Raw genomic sequence first — 21,099 nt, 5'->3', positions numbered from 1 at the left:
TTGTTGACCACAAAGTGTCAATCACATGGATTTACAAATTAAACAGTACTTGGATCTAGAGATACGGCTGGAACTAATTCAGTACCCTGAGTACTGATTGTCATGCAACATCCCGAAGTACGAATTTTCCATCTTTACCATTTGATTGTTGCTTAAAATGTAAACATTTATGCAAGCTTCTGCCTAAAAGATTCGCAGTTCAAATTTCCTTGATTGACGTTCTCCTTCAAATCTTTGCATGTGGATTAAAACATCTGTCAGATCTCACGCATCACAAAAATTTGTCCTGCTCCGAGCCAAGACAACGGTGTCTGAAAGGTTAAAAAAAATCCACTCGTGTCACTTTATTGCATAAATTGTCTGGTCGGTGAGTTCCTTTCTGTCACTGGGAAGGAGTTGACCCATACGATACTCAATTTCACGCTTTAAGACGTACTTTCAGATAGAGAACGGGATACATGCAAGTAAAAACAGATATGCTGACACAAGACAAGTGAAAAACACTGTTTATTTCGCTATGATTCTAAGAGTACGGATTTTCTAACAGGAGTGGCTCTCGGATATTCCATATACAGTAGCAAAAATCGTGTAAAAGCTTAAGCTTTCGTTTCAATTCCTTTTGATGAAGTCGAAATCTGCTTTTTGCCAGTATTCTAGTTGCTTCAGGAAAGACTCTAGTTCACATCAAAGTACTGTTACAACCCATTTTGGTAAGTTTCTCAACTAAGGGTCTGTTCTCTGGGGATGTCTGCTGACATTCATTTCAAAACAAGGAAAAAAACAGGGGAAGCTAGTAAATTATCAATGTTGCGATATTCCCAAAGTAAAACTCAGACTTAATCCTAGTAAACATCGCAAAATTCGTGGTAACTACCAACTGTTTAAAAGTAAATTCACTAACAGAGAGCCGAACAAGTAAAGCTTCGTTCGGAATTCCAAATTGTCCAATCAGAGAACAGCACAAGGTTCTCCGTAAAAGGTGGGGTCAGCTCAGTCAAATTTCCCGGCAACTTTGTCTACGAAAGTAACGAATCCACACGTAGAATAAAAAACTATCTGAGAGAGAAACAGTCAACGGCAAAAAAACTGCCTTAATTACAACTGTGCATACTCTATGTGCCACCTGTCTATTGGTTAACATAAGCTGCATGTTCAACCCCTTTGAACGAAACCACCGCTTATCGCCTTTGCTTAACGTCAGAGGAACTACTGCTGTTGGACCCAGACTCCTCGTCACTGCTGCTCGATCCACTACTACTGTCTTCACTACTTTCACTGTCACTACTCTGGCTTTCTGAGCTACTTTCGCTTCCACTTTCGCTACTGCTTTTCTTCCGGGATCGGCTTTCTGCGTTTTTCGTTTTACTTGGCTTCGCCACCTCAATCTTCTGGTTTTTCTCTTGAGCCACTCTAAAATGCCAAGAAAAACAGTTTCAATAAAGACGACCTCGTTCAAGGAGAAGCTAATTTCAATGTAATTCGCAGCCGTTGTTTCGTCTTGTCACGGAAACAAGAGAGAAGAACCGTCGCGTGACAAGACCAAACAGCAACGTTTGCAAATTTCTAGACGTCACTACTAGTCCTTTCAAACATCAAAAGTAAGATGCAAACATAAACAAAAAGGTCCACCCCCCCCCCCCAACGTCACGATTTTGCGACATAGACCCAACGTCCCCGCGTAGGTGCGTAATTTTTCCGAACCTCCATTTAAGCACCCAATCAGTAGAGCTAATTTTGTGTTGTATGACGTCGTTAATGAAGACAATAAGTCTTTCACATTTGAAAAAGCCGAAATATTCGTGTTTCCACCTTTCGTTCTGGATGGCAGCGAGGAAAACAGTTGCTTCTTCCAAAGCGCCAGTTCCTTTAAAGGGCATGTAAACCCAAAAATACATGTTTTTCTTATACTATGTAAAAAGTGGCGTAGAAAACGAATTTGAAATTAGTTTTGTCCAATTCGACTTATTTTAGGAGAAAATCGGCATTATCAACTGAAATTCCATTTCCGGTAAAAACAATAGCGAGAAGTCGTGACGTAAGCGGTGGAACCAAAATATTGCGCAACACATATTCCCCAGTAGAACTGGTGTGGGAGTTCGTGTAAGTAGCGGTAGTTCGGAAGATGTTTTTTCAGAAGGTAGCGACTCGAATGCCTTAAGCTTAGTACATGACAGCGCTGGGGATAATCCAGAATCTTTAGGAGAGTCTGGGCCACGTCCTTGACAATATGAGCCGCGTAGGGTTCACCGAAGCGATCCGCACGAAGACAGTACAGAACATGTCGACAGCGATGCGACAGTCTCGGAAACTCAGACTGGTATTTAATTTACTTTGTGATTTATTTGTATTTAACATGAAAATGCAATACAGCGAGGGTACAATCTAAAGGAATGCAACAGAATTTTTTTAAACTTGAGCTTCTGAGAGTGTTTTATATAAAATTATCAAAGGTGCGAGTGTGGAACTTGTCAACCAATGCCGAAAACTCATGAAAGTGTTTGTTGTACGGAAATCGGGCAATTGTGGCAAAATGGCCTGAAACCCAGATAAGTTGTATCACTGAGCATCCAGGTTTTCAGTCAATTTGCCTCGATTTCTGGGTGCTGGAGACGGCCAAGTACGCTTACAGGCAGCAGTAAAGCACAGATAATCACACCAGAAACGACTAAGCTAAATATTTTCTGTTTCATCTGTTTTGTTACATTTTGAGATCGATTTACTTGAGTTGTTTCTGCCATTGATTTAATAATACAATACTAGAGCTAGTTGTTTTTCGCTTCTTTCCTGGCAGGAAATTTCGCTAAATTGCCTACAGATAGCTTGTTCGTTGGTGTTGGGGATATCTCAGCAAACACTTTAGGGTCGCTGTGCTGTCTTGTGCGGTAAACAATATCCTTCATCTCAGAAGCATTTCCATCGATAAAACAAGTTGTATCATGTGCATTTCCTTGTGTGGCCTTCATAATTATCCAACCCTGTTTGTGTTTGCTTCGATTTGCATTATTGAAAAGATAGTTTTGCAAGCTGAAATCAGGATCTTTTAAGTTGTACTCAAAATGATGAATATTGTCCTACTGACCTTTGAATGTATTTTCACTGCTGTGAAAACCGTCACACAAATTCTTCTGCTGTTTCTCTGCAGGGTTTCTCAAAGGAAGCACTAAGTGGGGCTGGCATGGATTTTCTTATAGAACATAAGGGTTGATTATGGGATCCTGTATAGAATTCTTTGTATAGAACCGACAAAATTCCAGATCACGTTATAACACACTGATATCAACAAATTCTCTTTCTTTGATACGTGTTTCGACAGGCAAAGGTTCAGACATGTCAGTGTCTTTTACGGGCTCAGCGCTGGCTCCCAAACAACTGACTTCCCCATAATCTTTCATTAAATGAGAAAAAAGATGTTTTTAGAGAACCAATAAAGCTATTGTTGTTTAATTAACGAAACGTTCTCATGTAAATCGATTTTGTACTTTCTCTGTTGACCTCTAACTTTTGAAGAGCTCAACTTCTTTCTCAGTTTGGTCAGCCACTTCCGAATCCTCGTCGTCTGCCGACTGTATGGGTCGTTTTTCGTCTTCCGAATAATTTGCTTCTGGTGAGGCCTGAATCGTCGGTACAGCACCAGGAATAAAAATGACTGCTACAAACAACAGAACGTTCGAACGGCTCGACGAAATCGGCTATTTTCACTTGAACAAATTTCACAAATTGTCGCTTCAAATTTGCGTCATTTGGAAATATTTGCATTGTATGCCCAGTTTTGTTTGAATCAGTACAAAACTGGACGGCTCAATGCTTCACCATTACGAAAAAATTGATTATATTGAAGCAAACTGTACGTAAAAAAATCATGACGAGACCAGCAAACAACGGCTGTAGAAAAGACTCCTTCGTGCCTCACGCGATTATAAAACGAGACTTTGGAGGATCCACCCATGACGTCACAGGAAAGATGGCGCCATTCAAGATGGCGAATGTTTCGAATTTGGAAGAGCTTTTACAAAGTGAAAATGGACTTTTGAGAAAAAACGAATGGTACCTTTGGTGTACTTGATATATTTACTAAACATCCATGTGAAAAGAAAATGAACGTTTTTTGGGTTTACATGCCCTTTAACCTGGCGCAATTGTCGAGTTGATCAAACAGGTATAACTGACGGCTTGAACTTAACGTAAATTTAAGCAAACTATCGTGTTAAAGGTATTTCATCAGTCATAATCTTTAATACATCACTTGTACCTTTTACGCGGAGGTTCCTGGCTACTCCTCTCCGCCGATTCACGTGTATCTCGACCTCTTGCCTGAACAGGAGATGACTCGTGTTCCGTCACTTTGTCCTTTCTACGAACAGGCGACGCACTAGGAGTTCGGCTGCGCCTTTGAACAGGACTATCTCGAGCAGGAGATTTTTTTGGCGCCGGTCGATTTCTTGGCGGGGTTACACTTCTGGACTGTCTACGCTTCCGCGTTTGCTTGGGCGGAGAGCGCCTTGGACCACGACTTGGGCTTCTCGAAGGGCTTCTACTTTGACGCCGATAAGAGCCTCCAGCAGGAGCCGGGCTTCTTGACCTGCGCCTTCTGATAGGGCTTGGGCTTCTTTTGGGTTTTGGTGGGCTCAGGCTTCTAGAAGGTCGACGCCTGCGGAACTGGGTAGGTGGGGAACGCCGAGGACTGCGACTGACGCTTCTTCTTCGGCGCTGATTGGAGCCTCGTGCAGGTTGACTTCGAGGAGGTGACGAACTGGGCTTTCTGGTGGGTCTTGGGGGAGTTACACTTCTAGAAGGACGCCGCCGCCGAGGTTGTAAAGCAGGGGAAGGCGAATGCCTTGGGCTTTGACTACGCCTCCTCGCAGATTTGGGGCTCACTGATCGATCTCTTCTTGATCTTTCTTCCGATCTACTTCTACTTCGGTTTCGTCTCATAGGCTTAGAACGAAGAGGACTTGGAGACAGCCTTCTCCTTACAGGGGGCGGGCTCGGGGACGACCTTCTACGTACTGGGGGTGGGCTTCGAGATACCCTACGTGCTGGGGGTGGACTCGCTGGGGACCTTCGACGCGCAGGCGGTGGGCTTGGGGTTCTACTAGGTTTTCGTCGTCTTGGAGGTGCAGCTTTATCTGAAGACCGCCTGGATTGTTTCACGGGTGAAGGACTGGGACTAGCACGGCGAGGTGACGGAGAAGGCCTCTTCTTTTGAGTTCTTTGTTCACTTGTATCAGGCGATGACTTGTGCTTGGTCAGCACAGGTGACACACGGCTGCTATGCGATGATCCGTCCTCGGACTCTGACGCAGATTCGGACGAACTACTAGAAGAACTCTCTTCTGAACTGGACCGTTTCTCTTGGGCCTTACTCTTTGTCGTTCGTTTCACTTTCTTTTGGCTATCACTTGGTACTTCTTTCTTCTTGCTAGCAGCCACTTTTGGTGGAGGAGGAGGAGGAGACTCGCTGGGTAACCTTCCTCTTTGCCTCCTTGCATCAGGAGATGGCGATGCAGACTGTCTAGTCCTCCGTCGGGTCTCTTTCGGAGGACTCTCAGAGCGCTCTTGGTTGCGGCTTCTTCGTATACCTTCTACGCGCTGCCTATCGTCAGGAGAAGGCGACTGTTTTTTTCGATTCCTTCTATCTTCTCTTGATGAACTACGTCGCCGGTTTCTGTCCTCGGGAGTAATATCACGTCGCATTCGGCCACTCGCCTTGCTGTCGCCATTTCTGGAGTTAAAGTTTTCCCTCTGTTGTGGTCGACGGTTTTCTTCTCTCTCACGAGAATCTTCCTTCCTGGTTGTGATTCTTGACTGCTCAGGGATGGGACTCGACTTTCGACGCCTTGTTTCAGGCCTTTCTTCATCAGGTTCACGTCGTCCTTCCGACCGTTCTTCAGAAGAGCTTCGTGCGTCCCGCTGCTTTCTCTTCTTTCTTACCTCAGATGATTTTTCTGCAGAGCTCGACCGATCAACACGACGCTGCTGCCTTTCACGAACACCATTCTCAGACAATGGCCGATCTTTCTCTGGAGATTGTCGATCTCCATTTCCACTACGACGTAGCCTTACACGCTCCCCGCGCACGCGATCATCGGGTGAGTGATCCCGTTCTGCACGTGATCGATCGTAACGCGCACGATCGTCACGTTCCTCGCGGTCACGTTCTTGTCTCACACGTTCTTCATTTTGTCGATTTTCATGGTCATCTCGCATTTTCCTTTCTCTTCTCGTATCAGACTTGTCAAGATGTTGCTGTCGACGAGATTTAACTTTTTCAGGGGAGGAATTATCTGGAGACGGGGATCTATTGCGTTGGAGTCTTGGGACATTTTCTTTGTCCGTTGATGGACTACGATGGTCATTTCTTTTTGTTTTATCCTTTCTCTGTTGCTTCCTCTTGTCACGCCTTGGAGGGCTTTCACTCTCTGAACTACTGTTAAGTTGCAAAAAACAATGTAAATATATTATATATTTCTTAAAGCGGTGAGGCTCAGGTAAGAGTAGGGAAAACTGAACAGAATTTAAATAATGCAAATCCAGTGCATTCGACAAAACCACGCCCGTGTCAACGTAGGTTGCAGAAACCAAACTAAAATTGACTGTCAAAACTAACAGAATTTTGCATGCGTAAGAACCACCACCTTAAAAGAGATCTAGAGTCCTTTTACTTTAGTTCACCGTTCGCAGTCGTCATTCAGGGCTGCTCAACCATAAACGGCAGAGTAACACGGCGCAGATTAACTCTTTAACCCTAAGAGTGACAAATGTCTAATTTCTCACAACAGTGTTTCCACTGAAGCAAGCAGTAAGTTCATGAGAATAACGGAAATGATTTCGAACTCAAGAAGCTCTTGATTGTTAGACAAATTCTCCTTACAAATACCATAGGAAATGTACAGAGAACAGCATGGGGAACTTGCATACTGATGTTTTAACACCGTGTTACCTTTCTGAATCTTTTCTTTGTCTTCTTCGTGGCTTTTCATCCTCTGAACTGACGTGTCTCTCCTTTTGCTTGGCTGCTTTTTCTTCCTTGTCTTTCTTTCGAGACTTTCGGCTTTTATCTGGGCTCTCAGCTTTACGGGAACGTTTGCGACCATCATCGCTAAGAACAGAAAATCACCAGAACACGTCACAAATAACACCACCGAGACGGTTACTAGAGTTTCGATCCTGAGATCATATTTTTATTATCTAACATTTTTTTACTCATTCTATATTTTACATACATTTTTATGATCATTATAACATTTATGCTACAGTTTTTTCACCTTGTGACGTAGATGTTACGAAGGACACTTGAGAATATTTGTTGTATTTTGGACTGCAAATAACATACTCAACAAACAAACAAAAAAGTCACAACAGTTTAACGCCAATGATTAGCTCACCACTTAAAAAATACACCAGATCTACCAGAACAATAAATTCCTAAATCAATGTCACTGATGTACTTGCAATAAAAAAATAGAGTATCAAAGCCAGTGGAAAACAAAACAAACAAAAATAACACCACCAGTAACAACTACATGTACATCAACACCAACTAAAATTGTACTATAGCAATAAAACGTTTTCCCAGAGAAATATTATTCATGGCATGAAAATTCCATAACATGTGAAGAAAACAATAGCACACCTTCTATCTTTGTCTCTCCTCTTCTTTCTTGATTTTCGACTGTCTGACTCAGACTCTGAAGAACTAGAGAAATTTTGAAAAAAAAAAGCCGACGAAACAAGAAAAATAATTAGAATTAAGGCAAGATTGTTTAGTTTTCCTTTTAGCTTTCATTTCTCTCTAATAGAAAGCCTGTGGTTTACATCTATCTATACAAATAGATAAAGAAAAAAATTGCAATTCAATGTCAACATCAATTCAACAACAGATGGTTAACATTTTTCTTACCTGCAATGCTCTACCTACAGTAAAAAATTTCCCCCTAAGAAATTCTTCCCAGTCTCAGTTTTTGAACAAAGGACTAACAGTGAACCCATTCTTACCCCCCATTCCCTACTTGAAAAACAACTATGATCACCAAATAACAAGTTGAATTTACTGATTCTGCGAAAGAAAGTCTGTTATCAGACATCAGTGCAGATGCAGTGCTGTTGCACTGAGCCCAGTCTGCAGTGAAGTTACCTTTCTTCTGGTGTCCTTTCTTTGCGCTTTTTCTTTCTTTTGTGTCTGACTGGTGAGGACTCCCTCTCAGACTTGTTCTCAGAACTGCAAGACATAAAAACAATGCCAGTGTTAACAGTAGCCTCATCAATTGATTCTTCATTGGGTAAACATCCTGCAAGCAAACAGATTTAAACATGCGAGATGACATATTTCTTGGGGCGCAACTACCCTGTAAACCAGACTCCCATAAACAGACCATAAGATAAGGCTAAACTGCACAAAAGAATTTGTTAGCCCTGTAGCAATTCATATACGAGTCCAAATCAACAGCTACTCAAAAAGTCTGATTTCTTTCAAAGACATTTAGTTATAATTATGAAGAAGAATTCTCTAAAAAATTTTCCTTCCTCTCGACATGCTGCTTTGTAGCTCAGCTGGTAATAGCACCCATCAAGTATCTGGGAGGCCTGGGTTCTAATCCTGTCAAAACCTTAATTTTTTCCAGGCTTCTTCTCTACAATTGCTAAAATTGCAGACCACTGGCCAGCATCATTTTTCTGCTTGACCCTTAATTATAATTGCTTTCTCCCTTTCATTTTGCACACATTTCCTGACGTTGTTAAGTATAGAAGTGTACATAAATAGCTCTAGGCATGCAGTCATGTATATAATAATGATAATGATAATGATAATGATAATAATAATAATAATAATAATTATAATAATTATAATAATAATAATAATTTATTACTTATCAGGAAATTAACATCTAAATATAAGATCAAATGTGCCATACAACACTTTGCAGGGGACTTTGGTCAGACTGCATTGAGCAGTTTACAATTCTTTTTTTGAAAAAGATTTAGCAGATGCCCCCTGATTTCAGAATCTAGGGTATATGTTTCCTACACCCAATATCATCTCATTCTGACCCAAGATCTAAAGGAACATGCTTCCTTTCAGTATCAGAGTGAGGACAACAGAATTGATTTGCTTCGTATTAGATCTATGGTTCTCAATTCGCTTACATTGTTAATACATGCAGTGAAAATGATTCAAAATTTACAACATCAGATAAATTGCAAATACTACCATTAGTTGTGCATAAACATGTCACAGTATAACCTGTTAATAAGAGGAAAATATGAGGTTTCTTCATAATCCTTCCCAATCTTAGATGTTTAATATTTCTTAATTACACCAATTCAGGTCTAAGGCTATTTCTTCCCACTGATCTTCCCACTAAAAAGAATCTGCCATCATCATCAATGCATTTGTAAATTATAGCTTTTCAGTTATGGAATAAAAGAGGTTTTGTTTGTACACTGCTCTTTTAAATTTCGTTTGCCCAAAGATTCACTGTCAAATCCCAAACAGCTACTGCCCTAGCTTGTAACCCTTAAAAAAAAAAAAACCCTCAGCTAAACCTTGAAAAAAAGAAGCTACAGCTGATTACCTAAACATAAAAAGATTTTGTCTGGGCCAGCAGCAGCCAATAGCCTCCTCATATTCACAAAAACATTAACCCTTTAACTCTCAGAAGTGATTAATATGTAAATTCTCCCTTTCATATCCATACAATATCAAGGTAACACATAATGAGAATATTCAAACTTATCAGGTCAAAGTTGTTATCTTGATTTAACACCAAATTCTCCTAACTAATTTAAATTTAAGGTGTGCAGCAGCTAAAGGGGAAAATTAACAATCAGAACTTGTTAGTTACAAAGTTAAAACTTAAAGTTTGTGTTCCAAACCATACCTGTCTGAGCGACTCCTCTCATCTGAAGACTCAGACACAGGAGTACGCTTTCTCTTTTTCTTCTTTGGTGGCGATTCCTCCTTTGCTCTATAAAGAGATAATAATTAGTAAAACTAATATAACACAATTGATATCTGAGTGTCGGATTCTGCAAATGCAAGTGACTGGAAAAAGTTCATTAACCCTTTAACTCCCATGAGTGACCAAGACAGAATTTCTCCTTACAGTGTCAATGTAATATCAACCTGACAAGTGATGAGAATAAGAAAAATATCAATTTGGGGATTAGTTGATCCAAAACTAAATTCTCTGAACTAACATTATAAGAATTGTATGGTTGACAGTGAGGAGAATTACAAATTTGATCTGGGAGTTAAAGGGTTAAGGGCCAAACGGTAATTACTTTGACCAGAGTAACTGATGTCTATTATCGAGTAGACAGCAGAACTATGGCAGTCACTGGCTTGTTTTGAAACCTCTGGGTATCTGGCCATTCAAAAGTTAATCAAGGCAAACTTACAGAATTGGGTAAGTTATCAATTTTCAGATCAGAAAGAGTATATTTGTAGTACTGCCAAACATTTTGGGATCATTGAACTGGTCTTTAAATCCACATGTTTTTAAGTGTGACACTAACAAGAATTTGTTTTATTTTATGTTTGAATGATTATTAGAAGCAACTAAAACAGACAAATTCCCAAGTGTTTCACTTCAAGTCGTTCACATTTTGTGCAAAACTAATAAAATTATCCACAATGATTCTTGTTAAAATAATTCATAATAATCATACTAGTAATAGTTATGATAAAATTAATAATAATGATTAAGTCTTACAGGTTTTAGCAGCAATAACATAAGAAAATCTTAAGACCACTGGCCTTACCTGCCTGAGCCAAAATGAAACTTGAGAACAAATGAGCAAATACAAGTAGTCTAGCTACAGTGTTGGGAAATAGAAAATCAAGAACATCATTAAGACTGAGTTTGTAGACAAAAGTTCTTCCTCAATCCTTCTCTAATGTGTTTAACAACTAATTGTGTAAAAAAGGCATGACCACTGAATGTTTGGTTTCCTTAACACACTCTTACTAGAGGGCTGCTCAATAACTCTCTGCTGCTCCATCCAATGAAGCCCAGGCTGTCTCAGTCCACATTCTTAAACCTTTGCAACTGAATCAACCCAACCCAACCCACACTCAAAAACCAGCTGCTTCTGGAAAGGTTGTTTATAAAAAAAAAAGCAGAAAAGCACACATGACAACCCCAAAAAGTAATGTAAAGAGTTTTTCAGGAAAATCCTGAGAAAACATCACTGTAAGGACAACGCATAGGACGTTTGAAGAGTTTATTTATTTATTTAGCTTGTTGAAATTCATTGATTACCAGATATCCAGATTACCTTTAGAGATTATCACATGCACTTTGTCCTATTTTCTGCAAACCTTTCTCAAAACAGCTGTATATGTATGAACAGATCTCGTGTTTACTTACCTATCTGGCTTGAATAAACATCATAATCACAAAATTATGATTAAAACATAAACAAAGTACAAGTTACAAGTAAGTTGCAAAAGTAATAATTTTCCTGTAGGTTGATAACATTCAACAAAAATTTAAAATAAAACACTATTTAAAGCAAAAAGAAACATTTACAAGACAACAAGACAACAAAAACTGGATCTAAGGTACTATGCAGTATCATGGGACATAATTATGTGTTTCCTTGTATAACAACTTAACTGCAACAAACTGATTTTCATTTTTAAGGAACCAAACATTCAGTAGGTCATGATGCCATGAAAAAAAAAATTGTTCCTCATCATCCTGTAAACTAATGTTACAAGGAGATACACCATTTTTCTATTGATTCAAATGATTTTCTATTTCCCAGGCTTATCAAACTTTATTTTTATAAATGACCACAATGATGCCTCAAAATTTATCTTTACTAGGCCACCACAAGTCTATAATTGTTCTCAGATAACAGAATTTTTAATAGGAATATATATATATATATATATATATATATATATATATATTGAAAAATGGTAGGTGTCATCTCAAAATGAACATATGATGAAACAGTGAACTGACTGAACTTAAAATCACACCAACTTTCTTTTCAAGTTAACTCTTGTGATTGCTTACTATTAATAGTTAGATTGTTGTTATTTAGTAAATAAACAAGTGTGTTTAATTTAATTGTTTAGTTCTTTTCAAAACTAAAGGGCATTCTCATACTGGAATTCTTTTGAAGAGACTTAGATTTTGCGAGACACACAAACACACTAAAAAATGCCCCTACACTCAATGCTCTCTGTAACACTGATTCGTAAACCCCAATGCTAAAATCCCAACAGTTCCCAGTTCAAGACTGCACAATGCTGACTGGAGAGGTTGAACTGGGGCACAAAAAAGAAACACTTGCACATGTGAGGATAAAAACATGCAAACCCTAATGAGTCAAGAATTTTCTCAGCAACATCGTTTTTCCAATCAATTTTTTTTCCTTCTAGTCTTCCAAGGCTAACTTGATGTGGTTTACAAGTTTCAATCCCAATGTGTGTGCATGTATTTTCAGAACTCCAATTTGGCTTGTTAGGTTGTGTCAGATTCTTACCTTCTACTTTGCTCCTTCTCTCTTTGCTTCTCCAGCTCTTTTTGTTTTGCTGCCTTGGCTGACTGCTCAGAAGCTCTTTGAGCTGCCTTCAGTTCTTGATCAAATGACGAGCCATCTTTGTAATCCTCTTTAATTCCAAGAGCTTCTTTCAGTTTAGCATTCTTCTGCTCATTAGCTTCTGCCATCTGATGTGTTTCTGTAACACTAAAAAAATTAGGCATCATGACTACCTTACTTATATATAAAACTGAAACAGATGTTAATAATGTACTTTTCAGTTGAGTGTTAAAGGTTATCAAGGATTTCAACAGTTTTGCCTAGTTTTGCTGTATGGTTTGGCGATAAATCTTGCACAATCCTTTCAACCAACCAAAAATTAACTTGTTTTAACCTTTTCACTCCCCATAGTGACCAAGACAGAAGTTCTCCTTAAAATATGACTATGGATCAAGCACACAAGTGATGAGAATAAATAATCAATGAGGAGATTATTAGTTGATCCAATGGCAAATTCTCAACTAGCATCATAAGAATTGTGTGGCAGATGGTAAGGAGAATTACTGATCAGATCTTGGGAGTGAAAGAGTTAACTTTCATCTCTCACAGACTCCTTAATTATTTTCCTTTCATCTGACTGGCTGCAGTGATAACGTTGGTTTAGGTTTTTACAACCCTCAATTGACAAGCACTCTGTCATGGTAATGATTCTCAGATAAAAATATTTCGTACATGAACATAGCAAATATGTAAACTTTACTGTAACTTGTTCACAAGAACATTTTACAACCTTTGGGTTATGGTTGTAATTCATTAATGTCAGAGCTCACATGGACCTTACCTTTCTACATGCTAAAACATAAACAAAGAATGAGTATGAAAAAGTATACCTCAAGAATGATAGCACAATAATTCATCAATTAGAATTTCATTACTTGAAAGCTCCTAACAATACAGTACCAAAAATTAAGCAGAAAAAGTTGACATGAAGAAACAAATACCTCTGAAAAAAATAGAGCCTGATGGAAAATGGAAAGTTAAAGTGAAGGAAGAGAAGAAGGGACAAAAAAAGTTTCAGGTAAATTAACTAAAAGTACACTCAAAGGCATTCTTTTATATACAAGATATTGACATTGAGGAAACCATAAGAAAAGGCTACAAGATCTCAATTATAAGGTGCAAAAATGTGGCTTCATACAAGAAGGTAGGTATAAAATAAGTGCTACCTCATTATTGGGGAAAGTTTTATGGATGTAGACATAAGTAGAAACAATTATATATACTTAGCAGTCTAATGAAAAAAAGGATCAAAATGTCTCTGTATTTGCCAGGTCCTGAAGAGGTTTACATGTAATCAGTGACAAAAAGGAATATCAGAGTGACCTGCAGTTATGAACACTACTTCACCAGTAGTACAGTAGTGTTCATAACTGCCAAGCTCACTTTCATATTCACTTATTTATCTGCAGTTCCCATATATGATTTTCATATATTCACAGTCAATGACAAAAACAAAACACAACTTTTTAAAAACAAGCTGTAATTCATGTTGAATCAAATCATATCATAATAATAAACTATACCAGTTGCATCATGTATGTTCCTGAAAAAAATAAAGGAGAGGAAGAATTCTACATTTGAAATTCACTGCAATTTCTTATTGCAGACCCAGCTGAAAATAGAAAAAAATCGGAGTAATGAGGTTATACACAAGTATGCACTTACGTAGACTTTCCTTCTTTGTTGTTCTTGGACCCAATGCCTGATTGTTCAGAGAGAATGCAGCGTAACTCTTCAACCTTGGTTTCTATTTCACTGTCATTATATCTGTAAATCAGGCAGAGAAAAACAAAATAGTCATTAATATGAGAGGGTCTGCTCTTCTTTTCCATTTTTTTCTTTATAACTTATATTTAACTGCTAACAACCAATTTGTTATATAAGGTAATTAGGATTTAAGCTGTGGGAGTGAATAGGAAGACCGTTCATTATGCAAAAAAAAAATGAACAAAGAGTTGTATGGTTTATTTGTTTAAGATGGCACACTTAACTAGCTTCAGATCAAACTAAGTTTATGGCAAACAAAAATCAACTGGCACTCAACTTAGGTCTTTTGCACATTTGAGTGTTTGCTGACACCATAGGGATTAAGAGTATAGAATTGAAAGATAAGTTTTTGTTATAAAGCTTTGTGGCTTTCCAAACTGTCTAGATACAAGGAGAAACTGCAGACTGTTATATGCTGCTAAGAATAAATAGGGAGATTAAAGTGTCTTAGTACTGGTTCAGATGTACCTTTGTTGTTCCTTTCTACGTCATAAAGGTGTTCTCAGAATCAGTCGCCACAAAACTTGATTACAAAAATTTGTCTTTCAAATCTGCACTATTGATTCCCAACGTATGAATGAATGCTTTTCATTCAAATAATCCACTCTTGTTTTTCTTGTTACACTGTCCCTACCAATAGTGTAACTCCATTTTCTGCCTTTAAACACACACACAATCCACAATTCCTTTATTTGCTCTGATGAAGGGCTAGTGTTTGAAACGTCAGCTTTGAAACTCTTTAGGGTGGCCAATTTATGTTCTCAACTCAGTTGTTATACTCTTCTACTCACACAGCACTGCAGTTTCTTTAAAAAACTTTCCCCTTAATTCATTAGTAATAAATATTGTTTATTGTTAAATTTGCAAGTGTAAATAACCCACTGTGTACAGCACTACATAAAACCTTTGGGTAAGGATAACTGTGAGGCTGTCATTCTTCAGTGACATGCTGTATGAATCATGCAAGTAGAAGACATCTGCAAAGCTTTGACCAACTGTTCAAACCAAGATGTCGCAGCTATAATTAGTACCAAAATACGCCACAGAATTTGCATCACATTTCCTGTTTGCTACGACATCAAGTTTCTAGGACGTACGAGCAAATTTGATTACCTTCCTTTGAATTTTTGTTTGAATTTCGAGAAACTCTGTTAACATGACTTGCCATGTTACAGAAGATGCGAATTTCGCCTGAGTTCTTAATTTCCAAATATGTTTACAACACGCGTAGTATTACAAACTTCATAGTTATGATACCACGGACAATAAATACTTAAACCACTTCACTCAGTAACCTGATAAAAGACTACAGACACCCGACCGGGTAAGAGGAGTAAGCAGCTTAAAATCAAACTATCAGACACAGTCTTCAATTTGGCAGTCAACAAAATTACAACTGTGTTAAATAGCAGAATTCCGCTCGGTCTTAACACTCACCCTTGTTCTTCCATTACTTCTTGTAGCTCGATACACTTAAGCTCAATCTGTCGTTTCCTTTCGTGCTCCAAGATCTCTTGATTTGGTTTTTTCGTGTTCATTTGTTCCAATTTGGCAAGATCCTCAGTAGTGTGGTACTCGATTTTATCCTTCCTACTACGAAGGAGAGACAAGTTCCTTTGCACATAGCCGTTCGTACCTGACCCACGGGCAGTCTGCAAACCGATGTTGTTGTACATTTTTCAAAATTTCAGCTGTTTTAGTAACACATTACAAGAAAAGTTAAAGAAATGATACAACATGGCAAACTTCACGTTGCGCGTCAAATCCCACAATGCATCACCTGTCACCTGACAGCACTTGATAGACATGTGATCGATGTGATTTCTTTTCTTTCCAGTATCCCCAAAGCGTTAAAATTTAAAATTAATCACCGACACTGAAGTGAATAATTGTTTTGAAACATGCCACACTAAACCGAAAAAAGTAATCTTTCTTTTTCTGTTAACACACCAAAATGTGGTCGAAATTAAACTCTCCACGCGTCATTTTGTCTCTTCGCCTGCTCGGAGGAGAGTAGAACTTGCTAGTCACTTCCAAACTAGCCAATCAGCGCACACCAAAAGCCCACTTCACCTGTGTGGTACATGCTAATTACGGATATTATCCATGAAAAATATTCCTTCACTGACCTAGAAATAACACTCGTCATGATAAACAAGTTATATTATTCAAAAGACCTGTGGTATGCTTAGTTTTAAATTGGTTTTCAAGGAGGCTCAGGGAGATCAGTGGCTCAAAACATCATTTTTCAAGGCATTACTTCTCTTTCCTTCGGAGTCCCGCAGGGTGTTTAAAGTTTGAATTTCAATCCAGTCAAATTTGAAATGATGCACGTCCGAGCTAGACGTTTCTGATCAAGCGATCTGATTTTACAGTGGCATAACCAAAATCCGCTAATTCTCACCCCCCCTCCCCCAGGCGATAAATAATGACCGATCCCTTAGAGATATAAAGCCCCTTTATGGTGTCATGTCTCTCCTAGATTTTCTCCAGGATCAAACTCTGGCCAATGATTGGTGGTTTCCCAGCGTCCAACTTTTCGCGCGCAAATAACCACTCACATGCCTTGTTCCCAGCTTCCTCTCTCTTTCTCCCTCTACAGAAGCTAAAGAAGAGAAATGCACTCGCGTGATCAAATTGAATATCATCTGTATACTCTCGCAGAGGACTCTGGGAACGATGTGACGTTCAAACATAGTGCAGTTGTGTCAACAAATGAAATATCACGTTTCTCACTCTCTTATAAGGGATGAAAACTGTAGGTCACTGATGATGTGTGAGTAAAATGCATATTTCTGCGATAACTGTGTCATTCAATAGCAGGCTAAAGAAGTATACTGTTGATTATTTAAAATTAATTTTTGTGAATGGAGCAAATTTGACTGAATCCTATGTTTGTTCGTTTCAGATATGTGGATATCGACTAGAGTTGAATCCCTTAAAGTTTACATAACCAAGCAATTTCCCAGCTTGAAAGAAAAACGCCTCAAATCTCTGGATTTCTAAATTATTCTCTAAAATTTACCGAAACGAAAGCTCTTTCTGATTCCTGTCGCATTAAATTTTACCGGAATAATTCTCTTTTTTCGATGTTTCCTGGCCTGATTTTGCAGTTCACTAACTGTCCTTATAGAGAGACAAACAATTTTTTTCTTTTCAATTTTTTTGATATCGAGAAATATGTTTAGTGTACATTTTTCCGGGTTTTGACCACAGAATTGTCGGAAGGTGGGTGAAATTTCGATTTAAATTCGAGTTTAATGGTGTTTTTGTTTTTGTTTTTTTCGTGAAGTGCTAAGCTCTAAAGATAAAACCACGTTAGCTAAAACATTCTTTCGGGCCTTAAAAAGAATCTACGCGACGAAATTACACAAGCATTTGTTGTTCAGCCAATCATATCGTTGATATGTTTGAACAAAAAAAAGTATCGATCTAATTCCTAATCTATATCTTTTTAAAGTTGCAGAAAAAATTTCGAAGATTTCGACAAAAATTTGGAAATAGCCTCGATGATGCGAAACGTGTCCGTTTAATTTCAACGATAGCGGCGGGTGTCACGAACGGTTAGGTGGAAAATTGACCGGAAAAAAATATATAAAAATATGAAAAATATATGAGTAAATGTATATAAAAATATAAAAAATTCATAAATATAAGAATTATTTTTGCTTTTCAAACTTGAGAATTTAATGGTTGCCATTAAACTTTATACGTAGTAGTCGTATGAGGATGCATATTTGGTGCTTTTATTGAAACCAATGTAACGCGTCGTAATATTCTTCAAGCAGGCTGATTGTAAGATTTTTTTGGACCTGGTAGGAGCCATTTACAGGTATATACCCAAGAGTCTCCATTACGTCCTTGCAGTAATGCTCTATGACAGAGATAATTGACGACTTTACTTTCCAACGCCATCTTTCGGCGCCCTCTTTGGAATCTTGCCGCCACCTTGCTGCAGACTGTTCACTCTTCGTTTCAGGCGAATGAGACGCGAGGTACAGCCATCTTGTTAAGCTTTCGTCTTCTGGCAGCCCTGCAAATTCCAGCAATTTTGGTAGCATTTCCAAAGGGTTCACAGCTAAATCTTCGTATCGCAATAACATAAATCGTTTTTTCATTTGTGCCTGCAAGAATCGAATAATGTTCAGATTTTTGTACGTGGCACCACAAACCTCTTGGCTAAACCTCTGTGTTCCGTTCAATAGAACTTTGTCATTATCACCATAAAACCCGACAGCTTTCGAAGAAGGGATGATTCCTCGTGGATCTCGAACGAGAAAGATGAACTTACAGTCAAATTGATCCGTGTCACAAATTGTCAGCAACTGTTTTAGATTTGTATCAGGCATTCTCGATATCAAAACTTTCACCACGGTCACACTATGTTGTGTCCGACAAGAGTCTTCCATAGTACCTTGGTTGAGTGGAGGACAACTTTCTAAACTCCATCGAGGATCTGTCGTGTTATAAATACAAAATGGCGGTTGAAGAAGTGTCAAGCTTTTGAACGGGTTGTAGTTTGACGGATACTCTTTGCGATAATACGACTGAAGATCGGCTACGTGCCTTGAGGACACAAAATTGCATTGGAAAATACCTTTCATCCAGCTGAAGGCTAAGTCATGATATTCTTGGCTGTTTTTTGGCTGGAAAGCAACCAGTCTTTCAACTGTTTGGTAAGGCTCAAACAGATAAAATACTGATGGATGATTGTTAAAAATGTTTCCCAAAAACGTGGACCCCGATCGACCATGTGCCACAATTATAAGATTTTGTCGCTTTTTCTTCGGTTGCGCGAGGAATGGGATTTTTTCACTTTTTTCTTTGAAGAACTTTGGAGTTTCGTCTAACTTTTCTGAGAGGACACTTTCTTCATCCTTTTTCACAACGCTTGGACGTTGATTTACGAGCAGAATATTAGAGACGAAAACGCCGATTGAAAGACAAATTGAGGCAACCAGTATTAAGCGGAAAGTACAGCAGTAAAGGCGCTTTAAACCAGATCTTCTCCAGAAGAAAAGCATGGCAGACTAAGCTTAACAGTGAATTATGTCGACAATAAACCGAAAGATTACATCGAAAATCAATAAATCTGTATTGAATGTATTTTCATTCATAACAATTGACTACATTTAAATCTGAATAATAGAATTGTATTTCGTAGATTTTCGTGGAAGATGTATGGAATCTATGGCAACCAAACCAGTTTAGAGGTCTGGGAGTAATGACATCTGGTGTTCCTGTTTTTTGCTTTCGCAATCCGTTTTTCACAAGAGAATATAATCTCTTGGTTTTGCAGCGATTTCCGAGATTTATCGTGAGGAAAAAATATTCCCTGGACAATATCAGAGCTGGTTTAAGGAGTTTGTACCAAGAGTTTGATGTCAATTTAAAATTTTTACAAAATGCTAAAAATTGTACAAGAATGCAGACGTTTCTGTGAGTGAGGCACTAATCATTTATTTCCAAATCTGAAAAGCTGAGATTTCCTTAAATTCAAAATTACATGTGTTTGTGCCTGAAACAACATCCGTTCAATGGTTTTAAACTTTAAACACTCTGGCAAACTCTATCATACAACTGCTTTCTTCACTAATAAGATAAATACATAAAAATAATTAACTAAATTTATAATAAAGTTCTCATATATAACGCGCGCTGTCATTGGTTGAAAGAGCGTGCTTTATAAGAGTTTATAAAATGTTCCGAGAAATGCGCGCGCTGTGATTGGTCAGAACAAGTTCATTATATTTCCATAAAGCACGCGCCTTACGTTACACGAGTGGACTGTTGATATATAATAAACGCAGCCTACGTCATCGGTACGAGCGCGCGCTCAGTGGAAGGCCACATCAGTCACTGCAGCCGAGTTTTACGGCGCTGCCATCCCAAGCAATCTTCATTTTCCAGTAACTACAGCTGTCGTTCAATGATAAAATACACACTTGAACAGTTTGATTTCTAATTGCCATGTGAAAAAAAAATGCGTGTTTTTATTAGCCAAAATTCGGCCAGATTTCACTGAATATGAGTCACTTTCAGATTCTGTATTAGAGACGAAAAAACTTCAGGCAAAAGTGTTAAATTCGACCTGCCGAACTATTAATTTTGTGAACTATGTGAACTTTGATGGTTAGACATTTTTGACAACTTAAGTCTTGGACAGCCAATCAGATTATTTGCATAGGTAATCACATGATTTCGAGTGCAATTTGGAATTTGACATGCACGAGTACAATATTTTTCAAAGATTAACAAAATTGCATATGCATGAGCCCAGAGGGCGGGTGCAATTTGAGATCTTTGAAAAAAAGTTACAAGTGCTTCTCTATTCCAAATTGCCAAAGAAAAATTATGTGATTACGTTTAATAATATACATGGAAAAAAGTACGAGATAGCTTATCATAATTATTCAGAAGCAAAGCGTGCGGATCAAGTGCAAAAATAATCTATTCAAACCCTACAAGTGACACCGCGCGTTCGGTCAAAACAACCGCGTACCATCAAAACAATTATATACAATGATATTTCACATCTTTAAGGCGCAAAAAAGGGCAAATTCCAGCTAAACAGTTCAAGGAATTGTTCGGTCTGGTTTGTTACTTCTTTGCACTAAATTAAACCTCTTCTACATTGAATTACCTGAAAAATGCATTTATCTTAACCAATCAGAACTGAGTAATTTTTTCATGTACCTTATTAGAACCATTATAACAGGGGATTCTGACTGGCTTATTGTAGTGTGCTTTATGACAGTAAAGAGCATGCTGACGACA

The 21,099-nt window shown here is 38.3% G+C and overlaps 2 protein-coding genes and 1 long non-coding RNA gene across 5 annotated transcripts; 1 reads left to right on the top strand and 2 right to left on the bottom strand.

The window, feature by feature from the left end:
• Window positions 1–490: 490 nt before the first annotated feature.
• Window positions 491–16,114, bottom strand: LOC113673786 (uncharacterized). 2 transcript variants are annotated; one of them, XM_089190157.1, is made up of 9 exons: window positions 15,760–16,114; window positions 14,221–14,322; window positions 12,499–12,702; window positions 9,879–9,965; window positions 8,135–8,218; window positions 7,634–7,696; window positions 6,941–7,099; window positions 4,250–6,427; window positions 491–1,410 (listed from the first exon to the last, which is right to left on the bottom strand). In XM_089190157.1, the coding sequence occupies exons 1-9, from the start codon at window positions 15,996–15,998 to the stop codon at window positions 1,179–1,181; spliced, it is 3,348 nt and encodes a 1,115-aa protein (XP_089046283.1). In that variant the 5' UTR covers window positions 15,999–16,114; the 3' UTR covers window positions 491–1,178. The 2 variants fall into 2 exon arrangements, with proteins under 2 accessions (XP_089046283.1, XP_089046284.1); XM_089190158.1 differs by having other exon boundaries at window positions 4,250–6,424.
• LOC149036857 (uncharacterized) lies at window positions 2,063–3,448 on the top strand. 2 transcript variants are annotated; one of them, XR_016181878.1, is made up of 3 exons: window positions 2,063–2,317; window positions 2,792–2,882; window positions 3,143–3,448. It is a non-coding gene; the product is annotated as an uncharacterized LOC149036857 (long non-coding RNA). The 2 variants fall into 2 exon arrangements; XR_016181879.1 differs by lacking the exon at window positions 2,792–2,882 and having other exon boundaries at window positions 2,070–2,317.
• A 1,847-nt stretch (window positions 16,115–17,961) lies between the features above and the next one.
• LOC113673800 (carbohydrate sulfotransferase 1) lies at window positions 17,962–19,410 on the bottom strand. The gene has a single exon (XM_027190245.2). The coding sequence runs from the start codon at window positions 19,344–19,346 to the stop codon at window positions 18,069–18,071; it is 1,278 nt and encodes a 425-aa protein (XP_027046046.2). The 5' UTR covers window positions 19,347–19,410; the 3' UTR covers window positions 17,962–18,068.
• Between the last annotated feature and the right edge of the window lie 1,689 nt (window positions 19,411–21,099).

This window comes from Pocillopora damicornis, chromosome 12, assembly GCF_964200805.1.
Source record: "Pocillopora damicornis chromosome 12, jaPocDami1.2, whole genome shotgun sequence".
Taxonomy (NCBI): domain Eukaryota; kingdom Metazoa; phylum Cnidaria; class Anthozoa; order Scleractinia; family Pocilloporidae; genus Pocillopora; species Pocillopora damicornis.
Note: the sequence above shows the minus strand (reverse complement) of the source record. Positions and strands in the feature narration are given on the sequence as shown.